This window comes from Tetrao urogallus, assembly GCF_951394365.1.
Source record: "Tetrao urogallus genome assembly, chromosome: 26".
Classification (NCBI taxonomy): Eukaryota; Metazoa; Chordata; class Aves; order Galliformes; family Phasianidae; genus Tetrao; species Tetrao urogallus.
The window spans coordinates 1,337,984-1,363,932 of record NC_136839.1 but is presented as its reverse complement, the minus strand read 5'-3'; the positions used below and the strand labels follow the sequence as shown (position 1 = coordinate 1,363,932).

Here is a 25,949-nt window from a genome sequence, read left to right as displayed (position 1 = left end):
CTCCCAGCCCGGCAGAGCAGGGCCCAGGTTCTGCAGCACGGCTGCTTCCCATCCCACTCTGTGGCAGGAAGCCGCTCCTCGGCAGCTGACGGCAGCGCCGTTTCCTCCCGTGCCCGCCATCCCTGACGCGAGGAAATGCACCACTGCTACACGCTGGAAAATGAAAAACTGTTCAGCCCAGGAACAAGGCAGCTTCACAAGGCAGCCGCCAGTCCCGTGCTGCAACGTGGGGCTGTGGGTCGCATCTCTGGGAGCAGAAGGCCGAGCACCGCTCTGCTCCCTGCAGGGCCCGTGGCTGACCCTGCGCCAAGGCCCGGCCCCAAAGCAGGGCCCAGCTCCTAACCAGCCCCACACCGAGGCTCAGCTCCTGGCCCTGAGGCAGAGTCCAGCCCTGAGGCCTAGCTCTGGCCTGGGCGCCAAGCCCTGCCTGAGGTCCAACCCCAGCTCCAAGGCCCAGCTCCCTTCCCTGAGGCCTCACCCTATGGCCCAGGCCCTGTCCCCAAATCCCACACTGAGGCCTGGCCCCAAGGCCCAGTCCCACATGGAAGCCCAGCTCCCCCCCTGAGGCCCAGGCCATGTCCCCAAGGCATACACTGAAGCCTGGCACAAGGCCCAGCCCCACATGGAGGCCCAGTCCTGCAGCCCCCAGCCCCACATGGAGGCCCAGTCCCACAGCCCCCAGCCCCACATGGAGGCCCAGTCCCGCAGCCCCCAGCCCCACATGGAGGCCCAGGCCCGCAGCCCCCAGCCCCACATGGAGGCCCAGTCCTGCAGCCCCCAGCCCCACATGGAGGCCCAGTCCCACAGCCCCCAGCTCCACACGGAGGCCCAGCCCAGCCCCCCGTGGCCATGTCCCCATCCCCAGCGCACACAGCAGCTGACACAGCTCCATCACCTCCCTCTCCGCAGACGGAAGCGTGGCCGCACACCCACACGTCTCAGAGCTCTGCGGGGGCTGTGGCTGATTTGGGGGGGGGGTGGGGAGGGCAGCAGCTCCCTAAGAAGTGCTGGAAACAAGGGAGCGCAGTAAATCGATCAGCCGTACCCCTGGGTTTGGAGATGGGTGCCGTGCGACCGCGATGAGCAGCAGGCGGTGGGAGGAGCGCCGGTGCGACACTGCAGCAGGGCACGGGTTGATGGCTGAAGGTGGACGGGAGCCAAAGAGCTGAGAAACGGATGGGATGAAGCCAAAAGAGCTGCTGGGAGTGAGAAACAGAACGAAGGTAAGAGATTGGGGAGGAGGGGGGGGCCACGTTGGGTGCTGCTGTTCTCCTTCCCCTGTGGTATCAACCAGCTGGGGGCAAAACGCCGAGGCTGGGGGCTGTGCTGACCCCCCAAAGGACACAGGCTGGATGCTCAGCCCCTGGAGGAGCCAGCAGCCACCTCTCATCACAGCCAACCGCCGAACCCCACGGAGCCCCACACAGACACAACGGACACGAGTTCGTTTCCACTACTGTCTCAGTGTACTTTATTCTCCTGCTGTCTACAGCTGAACAGCCACACAGGACAGAAACAGGTAGCACTGAGGAATGATCAGATTACTTCCCTCCACGCCCCCTCCCCAACTTCAGGAATGACTTTTTTTTTTTTCTTTTTTCCTGTTTTTTTTTTTTTTTTTTTAATTTATTATTATTCTTATTCTTTTTTCCCTTAGGAAATCCCACCCCACCTCAAGAACCGAAATAAAAAGAAAAGGCATCGCTCGAGCTCGTGGCCCAGGGCCTCTCGCTGCTCCTCACCTCAGCGGCCTGGGAGCTCGGCTCAGGTTTTGTACACTGGTTCAAAGTCGGCACTTGGGACTGCGATCTGAACCCAGCACTGGAAGGCACGTATCTGATACCCTGTACGAGAGCTGCGGGCGCCGCGGATCAGATTGGGGAGAGAGAGGAAACTGGGGGGGGGGGGGGGGGGGAAACGACGCAGATCGCCGGCTGCTTGCTGCAAAATGAGACAGCGGTGAGGTTTTGTGCCTCCCTCCCACAAAGAGGTTTTGGAGGCGGCCGCGTTCAAGCTGCAGGTTGGGGTGCTGGCAGCATCGGGGGCTGCATGGGTAAAAATGAAGCAGCTCGTGCCCTGCACCTCTCCATCCCTGCGGCTCAGCGCCGGCGCTTTCGGATAAGCGAGGGATTCCTCCAAAGCAGGAGCCTCGCTGGAGAGGAAGGGAGATTCTGATCCTTCTCGTGGCAATAAGACATGGGGTGAGCAGGGGAGCAGCGAGCAGCCACAGTTGGGTTGGGATTCGCCCCTCAGTTCTGTCGTCACGACTCTATTAACCAAAAAAAATACATGGCTCACAGGTTCCCCTTTCACTGGAAAGACCAAGAATACAAAAAAAGGAAGTTTTGGGGAATGTTTGACACCATTTTATTCATCTTCAACTGCAGTGGAAAAATAGAACCTTTTACAAGTGCCGTCTGTGTAAGCTCAAGTCAGTATATATATATTTTATATAAATTTATTTCTTCCTTTTTTTTTGTTTTTTGCTTTTGAAGTGCAGCAAGAGACCAAAACCGCATCCGATCTGATTAAATAAAGAGCACGAAAGGCCGAGCAGTTTCCAAATGGCATTTTATCAGATTGACGTTTGAACATTGAATTTATCCTCATTTTTGCAATTCCAAACTATGACCTGAAGTTTTCATTTTGTTTTGTTTTGTTTTTCAACTCTTTGGCACAAAATTTCGGTGGGTGTTCGGGCTGCTACAGTACAAAGTCAGGAGAGCTCTTTCCCTTTGCGTTCTCGCTGCCAATTCAGAGCACTTGATGCCTGCACTCGAGTTGTAAGCCTGAAATCCTGTGTGACCATTCATTCTACACCCTCTAACGCAAGAGTTTTGAGTTTGCTCGTCTGTTTGTGTTTTTTTTCCCCCATTTCTACATTCACAGTTGAACAATATTAAGGAAGGAAAGGCGCTTGGATGAAACGAGATCATGAAAAGCATCACTCGGAACGGGAGCTCTGAACATTCGTCAGTGTTTCCCCAAAATTAGAAGCCCTAAAGGAGCGACTTTCCTTTTTATTTACTTTTTTTTTTTTCCTTTTTCCTCTTTTTTTTTTTTTCTTTTTTTTTCTTTTTTTTTTTTTTTTTTTTTTTTCTCTTAACATCTCTTACGCTGCATCAGTAGACTGAAAACTTCGGTTAGTTTATGAAACGCGACAGCTAACCCCGTGTTTGTTTCTAGTTTCTTTTTCTTTCTGGGAAAAAAAAAAAAAAAAAAAAAAAAAGAGATCAATTGCAATGACTCGAAGTCGAGAAACGTGGAGACACCGCCTCACTCACACACACTCACTCTTAGACCCCAAAAAATCCTTCACCCCTCTCCTCGCATCCCGTGCGCCGACAGCATCGCGCGGCCGAGGTTTTACCGCGGGCGGAGGTTGGCTCCCATCTCTTTCTCCTCTCTCTTTTCCTCTCTGCTCAGCAGCCCAGGGACGCCGACCCCACGCTGTCAGAAGGGGCTGCCATCGCCGAGCAGAGCCCGGGGCTCCCACTGCAAGAAGACGAGCGAGGAGGCCGAGGCTTCGGATGCGAGTCAGTGCTCAGCTCGCGAGCAGCGCCGCTGCCGTGGCGGGATTCTGCACGTGGTTTGCTTTCAAGCCTCACTCACTCATCATCCTCTCATTCCCAAACATTCAGCATCCGTGCACACTCCTCACTTCCGGGTTGTCGGGCTTTTTTTGTTGGTTGGTTTTGTTTCGTTTTCGTTTTTGTTTTTTTTTTTTTTTTCTTCTTCTTTTTTTTTTTTCTTCTTTTTTTTTTTTCTTCAAAAGATTGGAGATTTCCAGTGGGGGTCTCAGGTGTCATCCCAGCAGTAACAGATCTGCAAGCAGAAAAGTGCCATTGAGAATCGGACCAAACGTGTTCCAAGTCTGCATCCAGGCCAACAAGACACCACAGAATCACAGAATCACAGAATCACAGAATCACAGAATCACAGAATCACAGAATCACAGAATCACAGAATCACAGAATCACAGAATCACAGAATCACAGAATCACAGAATCACAGAATCACAGAATCACAGAATCACAGAATCACAGAATCACAGAATCACAGAATCACAGAATCACAGAATCACAGAATCACAGAATCACAGAATCACAGAATCACAGAATCACAGAATCACAGAATCACACAATCACACAATCACACAATCACACAATCACACAATCACACAATCACACAATCACACAATCACACAATCACACAATCACACAATCACACAATCACAGAATCACAGAATCACACGGTTGGAAACGACCTGCAAGATCACCCAGCCCAACCCCCGTCCCGTTCCTATCAGTACCACCAGCACTAAACCACATCTTGCAGCTCCTCAGCCAGGCGCCTCTTGAACGCAGCCGTTCCAGCAGAGCTGCACAGAGCGCAGGCACAAAGCAAACGACTCAACAGCTGTAATGCAGCCCCAATGTACTGCAGTAATGCAGTAACAACCCGCTCCTTCTGAAGGCGCTCAGCAGCGCTGCAGAGCTCACAGAGCTCATCTGCCACCTCTGGGGCTGCTGCAGCTCAGCCAGGATGCATCTCACAACCCAAGGAGCCCTCAAGCCTGCGGCTGCTCTCCTCCCAACTTCAGTTCACCATTTTCCTGCTTGCATTCGCTCCCGCTGTGCCAAGATCCCAGACGGGGTTTGTTCACAGGGCAATAAATGAACAGCAACCTTCCCGAGAACAAGGCTTTGAAGCAGCATCTCATTCAGGCTCAGGAGTCCAGCCAATTTTGTGATTATGCAACATGAAAAGGAAGGGGGGTGTTGCCCTTACCAAGCTTGATTCTTCAGTTTTCTCAGTTCTTTAGTCGCCCAGGTAGCGAGGGTTTTCGTTTTGTTCGTCTTGGATCTTCTCCCTTCAGTTAGCAGTTCATGTATCATGGGTCTAGCTTCTACTAATTTCAGTACATCTTTCCCAAACGCTGTACACAAATCCCTGAAGAAGCAAGAGAGGCTTTGAGGCTGAGCACCACAAGTGTGCCAACACTGCTCTGATCAGCTCTCGTGAGCTGGAAGAAACCTGGCTCACAGCTCAGGGCCTTTAGGAAAGGCTGCACAGGTCGCTCCTTGCTGAGGACCTCCTCCTTCCTCCTCTTAACTGTGGCTAAATGGAGACATTCAACCTCCCATCCCAACACTGATCTCCTCCATGCTTCCATTCCACCTAAATTCAGCCCTGAGCTGCTCCACACCCGAGGGTTTTTGGGTGCTTTGCTTTTAAAGGCAGCTCATCCCTGACAGATCCTACATCTGAACTTCTGCAGCACGCACCGCTCGTCACTACTGCTGCTTCTCACCCTCCCAATTAAGGACCTCGTTTATGCTGCCTGCTTTACACCTTTTCAAACTGAAAGACCCAGAACCGGTGACAAAACACTTCAGCCATAACAATGCAGCTTCAGATGCATCTGATGCACAGAATTCTGTCTCACAAACACGCTGTCAGTGTCCACGCAGGATCAGGATGCTCACCCTATCAGTCCAGCAGAACACGCCACTACTACGTCCGTATGATCCTCATCTCCAGCAATGTGGTCAATGTAAGACAGAATAAATTCTACTCTGGGCTGCACCAGCATCACATCCGCTGAAAGAAAAGGGCCTCGTTACAACAGGGTGAAACACAGCTCGTGTTTAACTTCTGCCTCTCGCAAGGCCTTCCTGTGTGCTCCTGGACAGCCAAACCCCGAGCCATCAGCCAGGGAAGGAGCACAAAATGCCAAAGGAGGAAGAACCACCACAAAGAAGGGCTCCAAGCTCATTCCCTACACAGGAACCGAGCGCTCTCTGCCACACAGCAGTGAATTAACAAGGCTGTGCCCATGGCTGTGACAACTACTGCAACAGGAGCCCCGTCCAAGCAGGCTCTCCCACCTCCCTCCATCATTCCACGCGCCCACAAAATAAAGCAGCCACCACTGGGACTCACGGTGCACGTTTTCTTGGTCTCCCTTCAATCCCTGAATGATGCCCGTGTAAGCTTCCAGGCAGCCCTCCCTCAGCTCATTCAGGTAATCCACCATATCGTAGTCGGACTGGAAGGCAGGAGAGCACCGTGTCAGCAGCGCCCTCAGCACCCACTGCTCACTCACCTATGAGTTCCACCACCCGCAGAGCGCGCAGCCGCCTCACCTTGTCCACCTGGGCCTGGGAAGCCTGCTGGAGGGTGTTGAGCACAACATCCAGGTACTTCTTGAACTCTCCTCCGATGGCGAGGGCGATGTCTCCGAACACAGAGAGGATCTGTGGCTTCACAGACCTGTGAACGTTTTCATTCTGGAACAGATTTCAGCACCGTTACGTTCGGCTGCGCCTCCCTAATCGGAGGAGCTAATGAAGCACGACCTTCTCTGGAGAGGCAAATCCTTATCCTCGACACAGTTGGATCCCATTCAAGCTCTGAGTGACACAGTTGTCAAACACGAGATCTTCAGAGCACGCCTAGCACTTCAGCTTCTCCCACCTCCCACTTTTTCCTCAGCGTGCAAGCCAACTGTTACTAACCACTAATGAGGAGGTAAACACTCACCCCCAAGTTCTCCAAGAGCAGCTGCATAACCTCGTCACAGAAAGGCAAGATGTTGGATTGCAGGGCTCTGCATAAGTCGCCAACCAGGCCCACTGCAGCCAGACAGACCTGCAAATAGAACAGCAAGTCAGACACCCACCGCTGAGTCAGGCTTCCACTCTCCGTCCTCACGGCGCCAGCTCATTAAATTAAAGCTCTGAGCAGTGGTGACACTCTGTGTCACCGACAGTAACAACCCTCCTAACGGCTGATGAGCCTCTTTTAATTTTATTAGCCTTTTACATCGAGCTGTGAGGAGCTGAGCACGCATCGCCAGCGGGGAGGGCAGGAGGCCCCAGTGCCAGCAATGTGAACCGATGCTGCCCAGCTTCTGCTGGAAGTTCACAGCTGGCAGCAACCGCTTCCCCCCATCAAGAGCAACTCCTGTGCCACCACTGCCAAAATGCAGGCGTAAAGTCAACGGAGGCCTTCAGCTGAATTAAGAGAGCCTAAATCTGCGTGCGAGGCCAGTAATTAGAGAGAAATCCACAGGACTCCGTTTGCACTTCACCACCAAGAGCTGTGATGCTTTACAGATGCTGAACTCAGCACCTGAGAGCAGATTGGGAGACTGCAAGCGCAGGGCAGCCCTGCTTTGACTCTACCTGGTATTCAGCATAGTTCTTCAGTCCAATGCCAAGGAACGGTTTGAAGGCATCCATGTACTTCAGGAACTCTCCACCTAAGACTGCATGGAAAAACATTCTTGTTAGAGAGAAGAACCCCGACCTGCCATGCATTTGATGGAACACAACAGAACAGAAACCCACTGTTATCCTCCACCTAAAACGAGGGCCTGCACTGTGCACAGGAGCACAGCAAATCTCCAGCAGCCACGACACAAAAGCTGAACGCTGCTGAAGCTCCTACACAGGGACTACAATGATTCCAAGAACTCTGTCCTTCAGGGCTTCTGAAGACAACCAGCCCCTTCCCCACACTCAGAAGGACACTGAGTGCTCCCTGCCCAACAGACCCTGCGGAGCTCTGCATCAGCCAAAAGCTCTGAGCCTCCCCGCACCGCTCTGCTATAGCTGCAATGCCTTTCTTTTGGAGACAGGTGCTCCACCTCTTCATTCACAGCTGCCCGGTTCACACAGCGCCTTCCTTAGGATGTTTGTCTTCCAGCAAGATTCAAGAACTCAAGGCAAACCTTTCCTTCACGCCTCAAAGCCCCGCTCTTTCTCTCCTCCAACTCCTACCTTCCCCACACCACTGTGCCGCTAGGATCACACAGCTGTATCTGCCCAAAGCAAAAAGCTCCGTGGCTCAGGAGGACAGGTTTCCTTTCTGCCCCTTGCTCAGTCAGCACTGCTCCCTCTGAATCTTCCCCATTCGCTTCCCAGAGCCTCAGGCAAACCCAGCAGCAGGCTCTGCAGAGGGCTGAGGGCACAGACCTGCTGCCTGCAGCACGGGGAAGCAGCAGCTCCTGCATTACAAACCCAGCACTGCTGTGCCTGCAGGCTGCCCCGTGTTCCCACTGCAACAGGCAGTGGCTTTTCCTGGAGAAGCCGCAGGCAGTGTGGGCACATCCAGGCTTTCAGCAGCTCCTCTGCTTCCACACAGTGCTGCAATCCCCTCCGAGCTCCAGCACAACTTCTGAACATCAGCTCACGCTGCCCAGGCTGCCACAACCCCATTTTATTCCATGTCACCACCTCTGACTCACTGTAATGCTGACCATCACCACTGTGATTTCTTTGAAACGAGAACAATGACTTCAAATGGACCATTGAGAAAACATCCCAAAGCAGCAACGGGGCTCAGGCAGCAGCAGCAGCAGAGCGTGAATCACTCAGATAAGCTCAGCCCTGGAAGGCAGCAGGTTCCCATTATGCTCAGCACTGCACACAGCACAACTCCTCCTTTCTCCTGGCAGAATTTGCATTGTAACCACGTTATTAACAGAAAACGAGCTATTCATTCAAGAAACACAGCCCAGAATAATCCAGCAGACTCAGGGCTTCGGTGACAGATGCTGCGCTGTCAAAAGCACACCTTGAGGAAAAGCAGGAACTGAGCAGGGGGGTTTGTTGGGCTCTGCAGGGTCAACGAGAGCAGGGAGCAGCCAGCCCTGCTGCCCAAGCCCAGCACCAACCTTCCACCAGGGTGCTGACCGCCATCAGGGCATCCTCCTGCACACCCCCTGAACCCGCCGTGCTCTGGAACATCCTCAGCAGAGATGCCATCACCACGTCTGAGATCTGCAGGGCATCCTGGTGCTGCACCTTCCGCAGGACGTTCTAAAAGCAGGAAAGGGGAAGAGAGAGAGAGAGAGAGAAAGAGACCATCAGTGCTTCCACGCACGCCCAGCTGAATTCCGCCTCCACCTCCCTCAACGCTTCGGAGCGTGCTGAGCTGCTGAAAGCAAAGCTGCTGTTGGAATTCTGCTGCTGCAGGAATATGCTTTGTCAGTGTGAGAGCAAAGTCCCGTCCGTTTTGAGCTGCTCTCCGTTTCCCAGCTACAGAACAAGCTGAATTTACTGTTCCTGCTGCATAGGCTGTTCTGCAGGTTGCCTTTTGTAAGCTGGCCAGCCCAAATTTGGGCCTGCATTAAAAGATAAAAAAAGCCCCTCTCAAATCACAGCAATGCCACAACGATGTCCTGCTGCCCATCACAGGTGGCATGGAAGCTCTGCTTCTGCACCACACAAATACATTTCAGAGATGCTGGTTGTTAATCCAAGGCACAGCACATCTTTGGCAGCTGAACGCCTCTGGGGTGAGCAAAAAGCAACCTCACCTACAAACAGCGCAGAGCAAAGCATTCATCTCAAGACCAGAGCAGCTCTATCAGGAAAAATCAAAGGCACTGAGTCGGGCAGTTCCAACAGCAGGCCTCAGTTTTCCCCACTGCTCTCCATTATTATCAGTTTCTCCTCCCTCCTGGTGGACGTTTGTAACTATTTCTCCTGTTGGAAAAACCAGGCAGCAGGACAGTGTTTTATTCCTGTTCATTTCTGCTGCGTGGCATTAAGCATCTCGGGGCTCAGCTGCTGTGATAACGAAGAAAACTGTTTGCAAATTAAAGCCAGCAGGTCGATTCCACACGTGCGACCTCCAGAAGGAAGCAGGGGCACAAGAGGTGCCAAAAGAAAAGGCTCCATAGGCAAAGGGCTCCCACTCCACCCCACCTTCCTGCAGTGCTCAACAGCAAAGCTCCAACCCTGGGCACCCTGTGCTTCAGCAGGACGATCTGGTGAAGATTTGGGGAGAAGGGTGGCTGTGCTCAATGCACTTGGTAAGAAGAGGAGAGGAGCTGAAGTGTGCCGGCGCTCCGAGCCACGTGGGTGTTCATTACCAGATGTTTAATTTCAAGGACACTCAGTGCATTTTAATTAGCGCCGTTTGAAATAAGAACACCAACCACAAGAGGCAGATGAACAAATTAAATCTGTTGCAGAGCTTTTTGCTGGTGCCAAGCAGAGCAATTTGTTCACCCCGAAGCCAATGCAGGAGCCAACCTCCAACCCCCCCCAAACCTCCTCCCCACAGCCACAAAGCAGGAGCTTCGTGCACTCACCTGGAGAGTGGCGCAGAGAAGAGACTGAAGATCATTGAACTGGATTCTGTCTGAAGTGCTCTGGATATGAGACTGAAAGGAAAAAAAGAACAGAACCCCAAATATAGAATGCTGCCCTCATGGTCCACGCAAACCCAGCAGATCTCAGCAGCAGCACGAATGGCAGGAAATCCATTTTTCAATGCCTGCTCTTTCCAATTTGAGATGAGAGAGGCACTTCCTGCCCCCAGCCTGCCCCTAAGAACCCAGAACCCGTGATGCCAGGAGACACACAGCCAGCAACAGCCACACCAGGGCTCAAAGCCCCCCGGCCCCCCACCTCCATCTGCAGCACTTGCTGAAGCCGCTCCATGATGACCAACGTTGTCTTCTGGACAGCAGGGTAACAGTCCTTGGCACTGTTCTTCACTATTTCCATCAGAGCTTCGTATGCAGAGCTCCTCAAGTTGTTCTGGTGTCCATCAGGCCTGGAACAGAAGGAAATGTATTTATTTGCAGCTCCCAGCATGCTTAGAAACACTGTTTTTTTTAAATTATTCTTAGTAGATTGGAAAGAGCTTAAATTTCAGTGCTGCAATGAGCCTCCCTCTATTGCAAGATTTCAAAGTGAGATTTGCAGAGCCGTTACTGGAGCTTTTTTTTTTTTGTTAATTTGCTATTAATTACGACTTGCAAATATCTTCAGACAGACAGCGAGTCCAGCAAACAACTCAAAGCCACACAGCTGTGACCCTGCCTGGGAAGGAATGGTGTCAGGATGCGAGCGGCGCCCATGGAAGCTGCCAGCATCCCTCAGAGCCACCAGGGAGGGAGAGCAGCTGGAAACAGAGGCAGCTGAGATCTGTGCTGAGATGGATCTCAGAGCCCCGAGGCAGACCCCACACTGCTGGGTGGAACTGAAGGAGATACACAGCCAGCTCAGACCCCAAACTGCTCGGACAGGAACCCATTGAAGAGCTTCACCTGCAAAGGGATCGAAACTGACCCAAAAGCTGAACTGCAGAGCTGTCAAAATCCTTGACGTGACCTTAAAAGCAGAACAGGGCTTCAGCACGAGCCTTACTTTTGCATCTGCAGAATTGAGAAAACATTTTGCTTTGTCTATTTATATTTCAGCTTCGTTTGGAATAAGACACCATGCCAGAAAGCCCAGTTCTTACAAAGCATCATCCAGATCTACGCTGCAACAGAAGGAAGACCAAAGCCTTAAGGAGAAGGGGTAGAAAAGCCCAACAAAAAGGCATCTCTGAGTACTCAGGCCAGCTGGGTGAACGTTACCTATCTGTGGTCTCCAGAAGTTTCTGAACTATAAGCTCAAATGAAGAGGATAAGCAGTAGGTTGCTGGTTCTTCCTGATCGTCAGCTACATCTGCAGCCTCATAGGCAGCTTCAGCAAGACTCGTGAAGGCCTGCAACACAGAACAACCATTCCTGTTACCCCATGACTTCACACATCCAGAAACATCCCAGCCAAACGGGGTGCAGGGCTAATTTCTAAGGGCTAGCTCCCCTGTGAGCCCATCGTTGTTCAGGATCCTCAGCTTTGGTGCAGGAGTGGTGAGGATGTGGGAGATGTGAAACGTAACAGGAAGTCACACACACAGCCTGCATGCTGCTGCTGGTCCCAGCGACCCAACAGAGGCAGATTGGCTGAGCTGTGGGTGCTGGGCACACAGACAGGAGCTGCTCTCATCACGAGTTGAAATCCCAGCTTAGAAAAGGCTGCAGGTAACAGCTCTGAGATGGGGGGGATGAGAAAAGGCTGAAAGACCCCTCGTTGTCGCTGCCACCTAAAGACAGTGACCACCATCTTCCCAATAACAGCCACAGCTACGCGGATTTCTGCCAGGAGCAGCAGGGCAGGGAGAAGTTCCCATGCTGACCTGAAGCCTTCAAACCTCTGTAACACCAGGAGAGCAGCTCCTAGCAGTTCTGAGGGCTGTTCTGACGTGCAGGTGCCCACCTGCAGCTCAATTCCTACTGAAAGCAGGGACTCTTCCTCTTTGAGGGGGGAGGACAGCGATGCCATTCGGTAGCGCAGACCCACCAAGACGACGCAGCTGAAGTTGGCAAATTCACCCCAGGGAGGAGAAAACTTCATGCTGCTCAAATCAGTTCTGAAACTGCTTCTGATGTGAGCTTAGGTGATGGGAAGCAAGGGAGTTCGTATTCCCCTAAGAATGAAGGGGCAATTCAGCTGTCCCAAGCAAACACTAAGGCCCAGCATGTCTGGAATTCAGTCGTGCCACGTTAATGGTGCGTAGAGACAACTTCCACAGCACTTTCAAGCTTCAGGCAGTTTTACACTTGCTAATATCACAACTTTTCTACTTGAAAAATACTTTTCTTCCCTTGTTTTGCCTATCAGAGCCACACAACAGGCTGGAGGCGACCACAAGAGCTGTTTGCTGCCTGCCCAAGTCAACAGCCATCTCTGCCAGCCACGTGCAGGCATCAACCTGTGAGCCTGCACACCAGCATCAGCTGCTTCCCTTCGCTCACAGAAACTCCTGAGCAGCAAAAGCAAAGCTCTGCCTTACCCAGCACACGTTGGAGGCCACCCGGGGCTCAGCGCTCAGGCCCTCGATCAGACACTGCAGCAGCGGGGCCAGGTAAATGTCATTGATGGCTGCCTCAGGGAGCATCTCACAGATCCTGCCCACGGTCCAGGCTGCCGTGTCTCGAACCACAACGCTGGGATCCTTCATCAGCTCTATCAAAGTCGGCATCGCCTGCGAGAGAATTCAGTCAGGGGAAAGGTGTGAGCGCATGGGAACAGGAATTGGTCACTGGTTCTAGTTTTAATGTTATCTGAGGGCTGGCTGACTTGAGCCTGGGGCAGCAGGGAAGATCACCTAGATCCAGGGAGACCAGCGTTGTGATACCTGGAAGTTGTTTCCCAGTGATAAGAGCTGAGAACCTGCAAGCCTGAGCTGTGTAACCCAACTCCTGCCCTGCTATCATCCACACCTTCCTCAAACACGGTGCTGTTCCAGGCTGGATGTGGCTCTGGGCAGCCTGGGCTGGTGGTTGGTGACCCTGCACAGAGCAATGGGGCTGCAACCAGATGAGCATCGTGGGCCTTTTCAACCCAGGCCACTCTATGATACGTAAAGCAGCCAGCCTTCAGCATCTTCCCAGACTAAGAACAACACAAAACACGAATCCTCCTTCAAACACATGAAAGGTTTTGCTCACAAGCCCCGCAATCTCACCTGTATAACTAGTGGTTTGAGCTGGTTAGGCTCTGGTCCTTCCAAAATGCACCCAAAAGCCATCACAGCTGCATCTCTGTATCGCCAGTCTGGATTTTTGATGTGTTCCTTAATGAAGGGCAGCACGTGAGGAACGATGTCATCTTCACAGCAGGTGGCCAGGAGCATGAGGCAGACTCCTGCTGCTTTACAGGGGTTCCAGTCATCATCGTCATCATTTTCATCCTAGGAGGAGGACAGCAACCATCAGCCTGGGCAAAAACATCCCTCCCCACTCACAGGCAATGCAGGCAGCACTGCTCTGTTGCCAGGTGTCACATTGAGGGGCCGACTCAGGTCTGGAAGTGAGAGGCAGCCCAGGTTACGTGCTTTCTCCTTCCTGTTTTAACCCTCAATTTCAATGTAACCCTTCTGCAATGCAACCCTCTGCACCCCAGCAGATGGTAACAGAGAAACAGGGAAACTGCTTTCACTGAGAACATTTTCACAGCACTTCCCTGTTCCATCACAGTGAGCCAAAACTCCGTCCTGTACAGCTTAATTAACGGGTTTATTTCATGATTAGGCCTGCTGCAGCAAGTGACTCCATTAATGTGTATCAGGCCGTGGAACAGAGTGCAAACAAGCAGCCCTCAGCACCTCATAAACAAACAGGGACCTCAGAGCTGGGGATGCAGAGCTCAGGAATCAGACGCTGAATCTCCACTGATGCAGACTGAATGCTTGTTTTACTCAGGAGGAACACAGGGAATGACAGGAACCTCTTCAGAGCCCACAAACACAGCCGTGCTGCTGACTGCTGGTGCAGGAGCAGCACTGCTGTCCCCCGGCGCAGAACTGAACACAGCGGTGCTTTTATTCTGTTGGTTGCTTGCTTTCTTTTCCTTTCCCCCCCTCTGGATACACAGCAGGCCTTTGGCAACTCACCTGTTTCGTTAACGTCTGCGTCAGAATCGGGACCAAATACTGCAGGGCTCCCTTAGCATAAAATTTGCTCGTGTGCTCCGGAGGCCTCCCCTGCTCTGCTGCCTGCAAGGAAGCACAGAGCACAACCCTCAGCCAGCAGATACAGGCTCACTTCTGCACGCTTCCCCCCCTGCTTCCCAGCACCGCAGCATGCAGGAACCTCAAGGACACCCTGCACTGCACCCAGTGCCATTCCACGCACACAAAGGGCCTCTCCTCACAAGGCACAGACAGAAATACTTTCAGTTATGTATCGTTAACAAGTGACCCCAAGCAGGAAAAGCAAGAGGTCCTTCTGCACACTAGCTGAACCTTCACGCTGACTGTCCTTTTATCCTTGCTATTTTGGGCAGGCAACACAAATGTATATTTAGCTGCTTTTAAAGATGGATATGATTCATCTGGAGGCCTCCGAAGTTTAAGCTCTTATTGATCTGTGCCACTAATTCACGCAAACGGCATCTGCACGGGGAGCAGCACCCCAAATCCACCCCCAGCCCGTCCACCGCAGAGGGGAATCATCCCTTCCATCCCATTATTATGTGCTTAACTCAGGAATCACGTATTATACAGAATGCAGTCCATCTTTTCCACCTCACAACAGGACAACGCTGCCGTGCCTTTAACAGAGCCCAGGAACGGAGCCCATAAACGCAGAGCCCAGCAGGCAGTGGGGAAACCCAGAAACGCTCTCCCTCCAACACAGAACGCACTGCAGCAGCTCCAGATGCCACCTTCACAAAGCAACAGCTCCAAGAAATTCAGGGCAATGGGAATTTCCCAGTGCTGCTATAGAGGCTTCGTGTGCGTTCAGGTGAACCTTACAGGAGCTCAACTCGACTCTGGATTGCTACAGAGAAATCAGGTAGCTGCCATGTGCCATCTTCAGGAAACCTCTCTGTCTCAGCGCATTCTCATCAAAGCTGTCAGGAAATCTTTATCTCAAGTTGCTCTGATTCCCAGCCAGGTTGGCAGGGAAACCTTTTGGTTGGTTAAAAAGGGCAGCACGTCCTCATCTGATCTGGGAAGCAGGACAGGTTGCATTCGAGCTGCACTGAAAGCAAGGAGTTATGGAAGGGGGTTACGGTCAGCGGCCCCTGTGCGACTTGAACTCCAAGCTTCACATTTACCTTCAGCAGCAGAACAAATCCATCCCAGCTGAGTGCTGGGGGAGAATCAAACCAGCAGCTCAAAGCCAAGCTGCTCTCTGCAGAGCCAACGTGCCTCGTGGGCTCCGTGCAGCCCCAGGTCTCAGCTTCTATCAGTCATGCATCACGGAGCATCAGAGTGGTGCATGATGTCTCATCACAGACCAGGGCTGCACACGAGGAGCTCGGGGGGCTCCTCATTCAGTAGCAGGAGCTACAGAGAACAGCAGGACTTCCAGATGTGGGTAAATCACGACTGCAGCGCTCCCAAGGACAACAGCACAGATGTCTGCAAGCTCACCTCTGACGCCTCGATAGCCAGATCCATCTCCTCATCACACACATTTGACCAGAACTCGATGCCCTGTAGAGCCACCTCATCTATGTCACTTTTCATCGCTTCAATAGTTATCTTGAGGAACAAGAAAGAGAGGAGGGGAGAGAAGAAGGTTTTTACGTGCGATTTCTCCTCCAACACACAGCCCAGATCACCTGAAATCAGCTGCCACAGCAGCTCCTGCCATCAGCTACCCAGGCAGGGCTGCTGAGCAAACCCAGCAGCCTGTGCTGCCCCACGCTTGGGGGTCTCAGCATTGGGGCTTTGGCAGCACACGAACACAGCCAGAGAAAAACAAAGCAAGGACGTAAGCAAATATTTCCTCCCAGACGAAGACAAAGCAGCGCAGGTGGAGTTCAGGTGCTTCTGTACAAGTGCCAGTACTCACAGCAAAAAGTGCAGGACCCATGTACGTCTCCATGTACTGGTAATAAAGGGACATGATCTTCACCAGGTTCTGTAAGGCAGCCACTCGTACCTGCAGGGCACAGCAGGGACCCAAGGTGGGACATTGAGCACAGCCCCCAGAGAAACAAATGCAGCTCTGGCCCCCCAGGCCCAGCATCCCAGCCCTTCCACCCGCTCCATTTACTCCATTCCTGTTCCATTTACTCTCTGCAGCTTCAATCCCCTCAGCAGCTGACTGCTCCTAACACTGGACAGCTTGCAGAGCCATCCACTTTTTGGCAGCCCACTCTCACTTGCTGCTGGTTAACGATGCCACCAGTTCTGTTCAGCCTCCCAAGGGTGGAACAGTGACAAAAATCAGAGCCCTTCCCAACCACCACCGCATCCCTTCAGTTTCCACTCACCCTCGTATCTGGACACTGCGTTGCTTCACAGACTACTTGCATAATAAAGTGCCTTTCAGACTGAAGAAGAAAGGAAAGAATGTTAGATGGCGAAAGCTCTGAAAACTTTGCAAGCCTTCCCTTGGAGAATGCATTTTGGAGCCTGGATCACCACCATCCCTCATACAACGCTTCTACAGATGTCCAGGTCAGCATTCAGTGCAGGACTGGGAAGCCCTTCTTCCCCAAAGATCCACTGTGAGCGGTGCTGAGCCGGCTGCCCAACACACAAAAGCCCAGCAGACAGTTTTGTGAAGCTGATCCCCATCTGCAGGACTGAGCCTGGGAAAGGTTTCCACTAAAAGATTTCCTAAGCTGAAGGTTCAATCTTCATTCCATCTTCCCATACAGCCCCGGTAGGGTCCTAAGGTCCATCCCTCATCCAAAGAAAGGGAAGAAAAGAATCACCCCACAGTGGATGCCCCTGTTTGGAAGGCTTGCAGGCCTTCCCCCCCCCCAGCCATCCCCAGAGGCAGCGCACGCTGGATTGCTGCCATGCAGCTCGAAAGAAAGCGCTGATCCAAGCGGGTAACAGCAGCATTACAGAGCAGAGTTGGATTAGGAAGCAGATTTAACAGCCCAAAGTCAGGTCAGATTCATCCCCAAAACTCAGCAACGCCTCTTTTTCCATTGGCCAATCTCTGAAATAACTTCCACAGCATTCCTGCATCACAGCCTGGCTGCGTGGAAACGAATCCAAGTCTCAGAGGCAATGGGGTTATGCATCAAAACTCAGCGTGGTGCATGATTTCTCATCACAGACCATGGATTCTGTCCTTGCATTTTGTTACCATTCCCCCCTTTTACCTCTTTGTCGAAATTTGCTTTGGTGAATTCCAAAGAGTTCAGGAGTGCGTTAGTAGCTGCTAGCTTCACATTGTTGCTGGGCTCTTCCTTTCTCATTCCCTGGATGATGGCTGTCAGGATCTCGTTGGATTTGTCTTGAAGTTGCTCTGGTTCCTAAAAGCACCATTGACAGTCGCATCAGTTAAACAGCTTCCTCCATAATTCAAAGCACAGCCCCAAGTTTGAATTCTATGAGCAGAAACTCTAAGACACGAAAGCCAAGGCGGCTTCTGTTCACTGCGAGCAGCAGGCTGCAAACAGGGGAGACCCCAGCCCCCTCTCACACCCCACCCTGCCCTCCATCCCTCCTGCTGCTCCTCACTTCACCCACAGCCCCCCTTTCCCTCCCAGAAGAGCTCTGTGCTGCTTCCATCCCTCCTCCTCCATGCCCTGCTGCCACAGGAGAGGGCCATGGATTTGGCTACACCCAAACACGCTCGAGAGCAAAGCAGCCCCCTGCAGCCTCACAAACAGCTTTCCTCTTCCTGCCTCCCCACACTGCAAGCGTTCAGCAGCACCGAAAGCACTGCAGCCAGTTTTGTTTTCCAGCAGGAGCTCCGACAGCACAGGGCTTTTGCAGTCTGTGTTATTGGTGATGCTGCCAGTAATACTGACAAAAACCAGGAGGAGCCCCAGAGAGCAAAAGATCCCCATTCCTGCATCAAAACCTTCCACGAGGATAAAGAGAGCTGTCAATGAGAGGAAGGAGGTCAGCCATTCCTCAGCCACGTGGAGGAACCCAAAGCTCCCCACTCACCTGCAAGGTTCCCCACCAGCACCCTCCCACCCTACAGCTGCACACAGAGAGGAGAGGAGCCCTGGATTCATAGAATCACCAAGGTTGGAAAAGACCTCAAAGCTCATCCAGTCCAACTGTTCAGCTGTTATCAACAGCTCCCACCAAACCACATCCCTCAATACAGCATCCAGCCTTTCCTCGAACACCTCCAGGGTCAGTGGCTCCCTGGGCATCCATTCCACTGCCTGACCACCCTTTCTGAAAAGCAATACTTCACAGAATCATAGAATCACAAGGTTGGAAGCGACCTATAAGATCACCCAGTCCAACCGTCTCCTCATCACCATCACCAGCACTAAACCACATCACGCAGCACGACTTCCTCACGTCCAGCCTGAATCTCCCCTGCCGTAGCTTGAAACCTTTCCCCCTGGCCCCAATTGGTGCTGCAGAAGCAGCTCAGCTCCTTCAGACAGCGTTTGTGTGCGTTTGCTGCCAGCAGGGAGATCCTGCAGGGAAAGGAAAGGGTGCAGGGCGGCTCACAGAGGCGCCACGAACAGCAGAGGTCAGCTCTGACTCCGGGGTACTCACGATATCCTGGCAGATGTACCCGATGGCCTCCAGCGTGGACTCCTTCATGTGCTCGGTGCTGTGCTGGTTGGTGACGTTGGCCACCAGCTGGGGGATGAGTTCAGGCCATTGGTTCATGGGGATCTCGGCGCAGGCGATGCCGGCCACGCACTGCGAGGCGGAGCTGGGTCGGTACGTCTCTGTGCCCAACGTCTGCAGGACCTGGGGGGGCACAAAGCAGGGTTTGGGTCTGCGTGGGCACTGCGCTCTCCCAGCTCGGTTTGTGGCACTGCAGATACGTCACAAAGCCTTCCTCAAAGCTGCTCATCTCAGCTCTCAACCTGGCCACGGTTGCCCCTCCGGGAAGCAGGCGGTGGCTGTGGCACCGCTGCCACGTCACACAACAGCCTGGCTTGGAAGGGACCTCGAGGATCACGGAGCTCCAAGCCCTGTGCCAACAGCAGGGCCACCAACCCTCACATCACAACCTCATATCCAACACCACAGGCTGCCCACAGCCCATCCCATCCGGCCTCCGCACCTCCAGGATGGGGCACCCAGATCTGTGGGCAGCTCTTCCAGCACCCCGCCACTCTCACAGTGAGGAGCTTTTTCCCCACTGACATCCACACACAGCAGCTCCCCCCCCTCCCCCCCCACAGCCATGGAACAGAGCTACAAAAGTGAACCGACTGCACCCTGAAATCACCCCGAACTCCAGGCTGCTCACATCAAGACGAAAAGAAATGGAACGACTTCATTCTGTTCTGATGACCTGCAGTCAATCAGAAGACTTTCTTTCCTTTTTTTTTTCTTTGCATGCTTATGTAACCGTTTCTCAGAATTAACAAGGGAGGGGCGCTGCGTTCAGAGCATCCAGGCACACCCCTCCCCTTCCCAAATACTCACCAAGAAATGCCATCCCTCCCCATTACTCGGCTTCTCCCAAACCACTCACAACCCCTCTCCCCAAATCCCTCCCAGATGAAGGGCTTTGGCATCAGACCCCAAACAGCCTCACGGGGACCCCACCGACCCCACATCAACCCTCATCCATTGGGCACTCAATGCAGCAATGGAAATAATGGGCAGCCCAGAGCTGGAGGAGAAACCCAGCATGAGGAACTGTTAAGCACCAAACGTGTCAGCTGGATCGGACAGAAAGGATTCTGCTTCAGTTGGACACCAAAGCAGCCATCCAACGCTGTGAGCTTCGAGACACAACACCACAGCTTACACTGCCAACAGGAGCCAAGATTCCACTTTTGCCTTCATCAGTGCACAAAGCTGCATTGATGACCCGACCTTACCCTGCTAGAGACACACTCAGATTCCTCTATTAAGAGAAAGCCAATATATGAAGCATAAAACTTGCATCAGCTCCACACAGAGCCACACAGCCCTGCACGCCTGTGCTCCCATCAGGTGAAAGACCTCAGGCACCACCTGTGTCACTGCCAGCCCTGGGGTTTTACCCCCAACTCAGGGGTCCTCAGGCAGAGCCCTGCCATCACAGACAGCAGGATGCTGCTCCCTGCTTGGGATTTGCTAACTGCACTCCCCTGGCATCAAGTTCCCTTGTGGGACACATTGAACATCCCCATTCTTCTGCATTACCCACCGAGTGGATCCTGGCCCCTGGGCAAAAATGGTACCATAGAGAGGTTTGCCCTTTCCAGACCTGTTCATGAGCACATCCCACCAACTCCAAGTCCACCAGGCCCTGTGCAGACACAGGCTCACACAGAGCACAGCTCAAAGGCGCTCACAAGGGACTGGAGGGCAGCTGAAGCTGCTCCTGGATGGAGAAAGCCAGCAGAAGCCACTGAGCAGGGAAGCTGTGCCCACTGCTCCAGCAGCGGCCATTCAGAGACTTGGCTGCAGGAGCACTTGCATAAAGCAAATGGAAAAGCAGCAGCCTCACACCTGCCTGGTTTTCACCCCAACGCTTCCACAGACGACAGCAGAGCACGGAAGCACAGCGAGACGGCGCTGCCGCCTTGAGAAGGAAGGAGCAGCCAGAAACCTTGGGCACAACGCAAGGAGGGCGTCAAACCCGAGAGAACGCAATGGGCTCAAAACCAAACGGGGAAAAAAAAAGGAAGGACTCACGTAGTTCTTGACCTCCCTGCGGGCGTTGGCGTCGATGGCGAGCCATCGCTGCTGGTACTGAGCCTTGATGTCGGGGTCCTTGGAGGTGAGAGAGTTCTTGATCTGCAGGCCGGCCGCCACCCGCGCCACCTGGCTGTTGCCGGGGTTGGCCAGCACTCTGGACAGTTCCACCAGGAAGGTTGGCTGCGGGAGGAGGAGAGGAAGGCGCTGAGACCCCCGGCCCGACCCCACCGGACCCCGCAGAACGGCGGCGCTTCGATGGCCTTCCATCCGCTCAACCCTGCGCCGAGCATCGCCTGAACGACCTGCAGGGCTCCAGCGCTGGGGAGCAGCGTTATTTTGTGCCCTTGCTTGGAGGCAAAGGCCAAACGCCAGCACGGCGATGGATGCTCCGCTCCTCCCCGTGGGATGGAGGTGGGCAAAGCGAGGGCTGCTGCACCCGCACCACCTGGCTCCCGTGGCACCAAAAGCCCATAAGCACGCAGCGGGTTGATGCTGCAGAACCCCCAGCAGCAAAACCTGAGTGCTGATCCGGCTGCAGGACGTGCTCTGACCCCCAAGGAAACCTTCCTAGGCAGCACAGCTGCACAACAGCCAGAAGCCTTGGCTTCCCCAAACATAAACACCATGCAGCTGCACACAGCACAGCCCTCAGCTCCCTGCAATGGGATGCGAGGGGCACACAGAGCCAGGGGCAGCGGGAATTGCTGCTTTTAGGGGTCAGCTTTGTTTCCAGGAGGAGGAGATGCGATGTTTCACAGCACTCTGTGAGGTTTTGTCCCGCTGCCTTCCAAAAGGAGAGGTTTGGGAATGCTTCCCCAAGGAAGGATGGAGTGCTGTGGGGCTGGGAGAGGAGTGGGGTGGATCTGAGGGGTCCCAGCTCTGAGCACAGCCCTATAGAGGGCTGCCCCCGTTAGGGGGTGGAATATCTCATACGATGAGCCTGGCTTAAAGGTGAGGAACAGAGATGAAATGAACACGTTGCTGCTGCTGCCTTTAAGGGAACAGCCCTCAAACCCTACAGCTCCACAAAAGCTTTTCCATTTCCCCCCTCTGGAGTGTTTTAACAGAGCTTTAAGGTCAATTCCCACAGGAAAACACGGGGAAGGGGGGCAAAAACGGCAGCCCCAGAGCTCCGGCTGCGACCCCAACGCCCCCCAACGCCGGGACCCCCGGCGCAGCTCAGCCCAAAGCAACCCCGCTCTATAGGATCGCAGCTCCCCTCCCCAGTACAACGGGAGCTCCACGCAACGGCAGCACCGGATGACCGGGATGGCCGCACGTCGCTCCCTTCGCCGCACGGCTCCGGGATGGGCGGATATCGCCGTATTTTCAACCCTCGGTACCGCGCGGCCCCGCCCGGAAAGGCCCCGGCGCTGCGATGGCCGCACGTGGCCCGGCCGCTCCCCTCCGCCGCGCCCCCATTGGCCGCCGCCACCGCCGGGAGCGCCGCCATTGGAGCCGAGAGGAGCGGGCGCGGGAGGAACCGAACCGGGGGGGGGGGGAGGGGAGGGGGATGGGGGAGGTGGAAGGGGGGGGTGGGGGGCCGCGATGGCGGCGGCGCGGCTGGGAGGAACCGACGGAACTCACCAGGTTCTCGATCGCCGCCTGCTCCAGGAACTTCTGCGCCGCTTCCAGCTCCGAGCGGTCTGCGGGGGGAGGGGGGGCGGTCAGCGGGAATCGAAGAGGGGAGGATAACGGGGGGGGGGGGGGGAGGGGAACGGAGCGGGGAGCGCCGCACCCCCGGCACGGCCCGAACCGCGCGGCCTTACCCGGCGAGACCGTCTTCTCCAGGATGGTGATGAGCTCCATGGCGGCGGCGTGGCGGCTCCGGAGCGGCGGAGGGAAGGGAGGAGGGGAGCGATGGGGCGGGGGGGGCGGCGGCGCTCCGGTTTTTGCGGGAGGCGGCGGCGGCGGCGGAGGGAGAAAAAGGGCCGCGCGGGCGGAGCGGTGCGCGCGCGCACACCGAGCGGCGGAGGGATACCACGGCCGCGGCCCGCCGCCCCGCGCCGACGCGCCGATTGGTGGGAGCCGGCAGGCGGCTCGCGTTCCTATTGGTCGTTCGGCGCCGGGGGGAGGGCGTTGGCGGGCCGCGGGGAGGAAGAGAGGAGGTGGGGCTTCCGGCGGCGCCGCGCGCTGATTGGGCGACGCCGCGAAGGGCGCCCCGGCGGCGGCTGCGGCGGTGCTGAGCGGGGGGAGGCGGCCACGTGGGGGGCTCGCGGAGGGGGGTGGGAATCCGCGCGGAGCGGCGCCGACCGGAAGTGCCGCGGCCCGGCCCGGAAGCGCCGCGTTTGGCTTGGGCGGGGGGCTGCGCGGGGAGCAAAACCGAGGGCACCGCGCTGCCCCGCGGCCGGCATTGAACCCAACGCGGGCGGCTCCGCGCTCCCTTCCGGTCCGTGCTCAAAAAGGCCCTGAGCCCGCAGCTCTCCCAGCGCTTCCCGTTCCTCCCGGATCTGGGCGCAGTTCTGCAGCTGCTCTGCCCGCAGCCCGGCTCCCGTTGGCCTTTGGGCCGCACCGTGAGCTCACCGTCACCTCGTGGTCCCCGGCACCCCCAGCTCCTTCCCTGCGGAGCTCCTTCCCAGCAGCTCAGCCCCAAATCGCACTGCTGGTTTCTCCTCCCCTGTTGCAGAACCCGCCGTGTGCTGCCCACGCTGAAACCCATCGCGTTTCTCTGCCCAGCTGTCAGCCTGTTCTGGTCTGGACGGGCTGAGGGAGCTGGGCTTGTTCAGCCTGAAGAAGAGAGGGCTGAGAAGTGACCTGATTGCAGCCTCCAGCTCCTAAAGGGAGCCTACAAACAGGACGGGAGTCAACTCTTGGAAAGGGGAGATGAAAGCAGGATGAAGGGAAATGGCTTTAAGTTGAGGGAGGGCAGATTGAGGTTGGACGTCAGGGGGAAGTTCTGTGCTGTGAGAGCGGTGAGGTGCTGGAACAGCTGCCCAGAGAGGCTGTGATGCCCTGTCCATCCCTGGAGGTGTTCAAGGCCAGGTTGGATGGGGCCCTGGGCAGCCTGGGCTGCTGTGAAATGGGGAGGTTGGTGGCCCTGCATGCAGTGGGGGAATTGGAGCTTCGTGATCCTTGAGATCCCTTCCAACCCAAACCACTCCGTGATGCTGTGGTCTCAGTGAGCAGCAGCACGGCCTTCCGCTCCACCAGAACTTCAACCCAGCAGAGCAGATGGCGCTGAAGCATCTGTTGCCCCACCATCCTCTGCCTTTCGCTCCCAAACATTTTTGCTGGAATGCAAATTATCACAAACCCACAGCACGAATTTCACAAGGGTCGAGGTGTCGCACTGCGATGTGGATGCGGAGCGTTGAGGCACAGCCGTGGGAATCACCGGGACCTCATTGCTGCCTCCCCACTGCTGCCATTCCACACGTGCTGCACATGGGTCTGAAATCCGGGTGTTTCAGGAGGGTAAAACAGATCCTGAGCTGCTCCCAGTTAATTCCACATCCACCTGTCTGCCCGATGGGTGAAGCATTACCCCATAGTAACAGCCTGGCAGGTATGGGAGCAGTGACCTTACACAGGGACGTGTATTTCTGCTGTTACAAAGCCCAGTGCCTCACACAGGGCTCTCACACAGCGCTGGTGTTCTGAGGGCTGCATGCACAGCAGTGAGGGGTGGGAGGCCGCCGGTCCCCCCCTGCCCTGCACCCTTCCCAAATCCACCCCCTGTGCTCCATTTCCAGGTTGCTCTGGCAGCTCCCAGCCTCCACCAGCAGCACCCCAGCTTCCACTGTTGCCACAGATTCCCTGAGAACACATCAGGGCTCCCCCAGAACTCGGGGTCAATCACCTCAAGGAAAAACATTTTGTCGCTTTCCTTCAGCTGCTCTCAGGTCTTTGCATCGTCTGAAGCGAAAAACAAAACCACCTCGACTCACAGCCGCGCTTGTTCTCATTTCACCCATCGCTGCTCAGGCCAGAATCACTGTGTGTTATTTTGTCCGCGTGCACAAAGCAGAAGGGAAATCAGCTTACAGCTCTGAAATCGCTTTGGCTCTGCAGTGCTGACGGGAGGGAAAAGCAGCAGCGAACCGAACGGGGACCATTGGGACAAAAAGGGCCCTGCACCATTCCTGTGCCTCCCACCTTCTGTCCTGGCTCCTGCTGGAGCCCGAGGCCGAGCTGCACAGCCAGCATGCCGTGGTTGTGGCCCAGCAGCGCAGGCCATGCTGCACTCAGAGCACAGAAAGCAGCAGGGGAAGCGGCTCAGGACGGAGGTGGGGGCTTGCAGCCATCACAGGGCCTGGCGGCAGGGTTAGGAAAGAACAAGAGCTCAGGAGACGAAATTTCACATTGACATTTTTATTAACGCCAACTTGTTTGGAATTTTCGTTGTGGTTTTTCTGTTGGGTTGGTTGGGTTTTTTGTTTGTTTGTTTGTTTTTTTAAACAGGAGCACAAAAATGTTTTGGGGGAAGCGGGCTGACAGTCTGCTGACCTTCTGAAGTGCAGTGAAGCCACAACAAAGATGAATTCTTGTTAAAGAAAGGGGAAAAAAATCCGTACGGAGCTCCAACCTTTTTTTGTCAGTGTCGGGGAGCAGCCCGCGCCAAGGAAACGCAGCTCAGGCTTCATCAGCACTCGTTTAAGGCTTCTGAATCCAATTACCATCGACATCACAGGAAGGAACGAGAAGCTACTGCTGCTACGGCCACGAGGAGGAGGTGGGACGGGCTGGGTGTGGGGACACGGAGCAGAGCGGGGAGCCGGGCACAAAGCGCCGCCTGTGGGCATGCAGGGGGGCAGGAGGAAAAAGGATGAGAGACTGAATCGCGTCGAAGGCGGCTATGGAAGATGTTTCCATCCGAGCCCGTTATCTCTAAAGGACGTCAGCAAAGTGGAACCGAGGAGCAGAGAGCGGCAGGAGGGTTTTCTTTCTGCTGAGAGGTAACACAAAAAAGGGGGAGCCTGCGATCCGTGGGGCGGGGGGGGGGGGGTTGTGGGAGCATCTCCTGCCCCAAACCTTGTGCTGGGAGCTGGGAGCTGTTTGGCCTCCTGCCTTCCGAGCGCCCAGCCTCTCCTGCCCCAAATTCTGCTGACCTCGCT

At 54.8% G+C, this 25,949-nt stretch overlaps 1 protein-coding gene across 2 annotated transcripts; it reads right to left on the bottom strand.

Moving 5' to 3' along the window:
- Nucleotides 1–3,406: 3,406 nt before the first annotated feature.
- KPNB1 (karyopherin subunit beta 1) lies at nt 3,407–22,719 on the bottom strand (the record flags this gene model as incomplete). 2 transcript variants are annotated; one of them, XM_079547014.1, is made up of 22 exons in its annotated part: nt 3,407–3,825; nt 4,792–4,953; nt 5,490–5,604; nt 5,947–6,052; nt 6,150–6,293; nt 6,547–6,654; nt 7,191–7,273; nt 8,684–8,828; nt 10,109–10,180; nt 10,428–10,575; nt 11,387–11,517; nt 12,649–12,840; nt 13,324–13,548; nt 14,251–14,352; nt 15,739–15,849; nt 16,163–16,252; nt 16,587–16,646; nt 17,433–17,585; nt 18,802–19,002; nt 20,893–21,075; nt 22,483–22,541; nt 22,665–22,704. In XM_079547014.1, coding segments are annotated over 22 exons (2,631 nt in total). The 2 variants fall into 2 exon arrangements, with proteins under 2 accessions (XP_079403140.1, XP_079403141.1); XM_079547015.1 differs by lacking the exon at nt 3,407–3,825 and having other exon boundaries at nt 4,788–4,953; nt 22,665–22,719.
- Between the last annotated feature and the right edge of the window lie 3,230 nt (nt 22,720–25,949).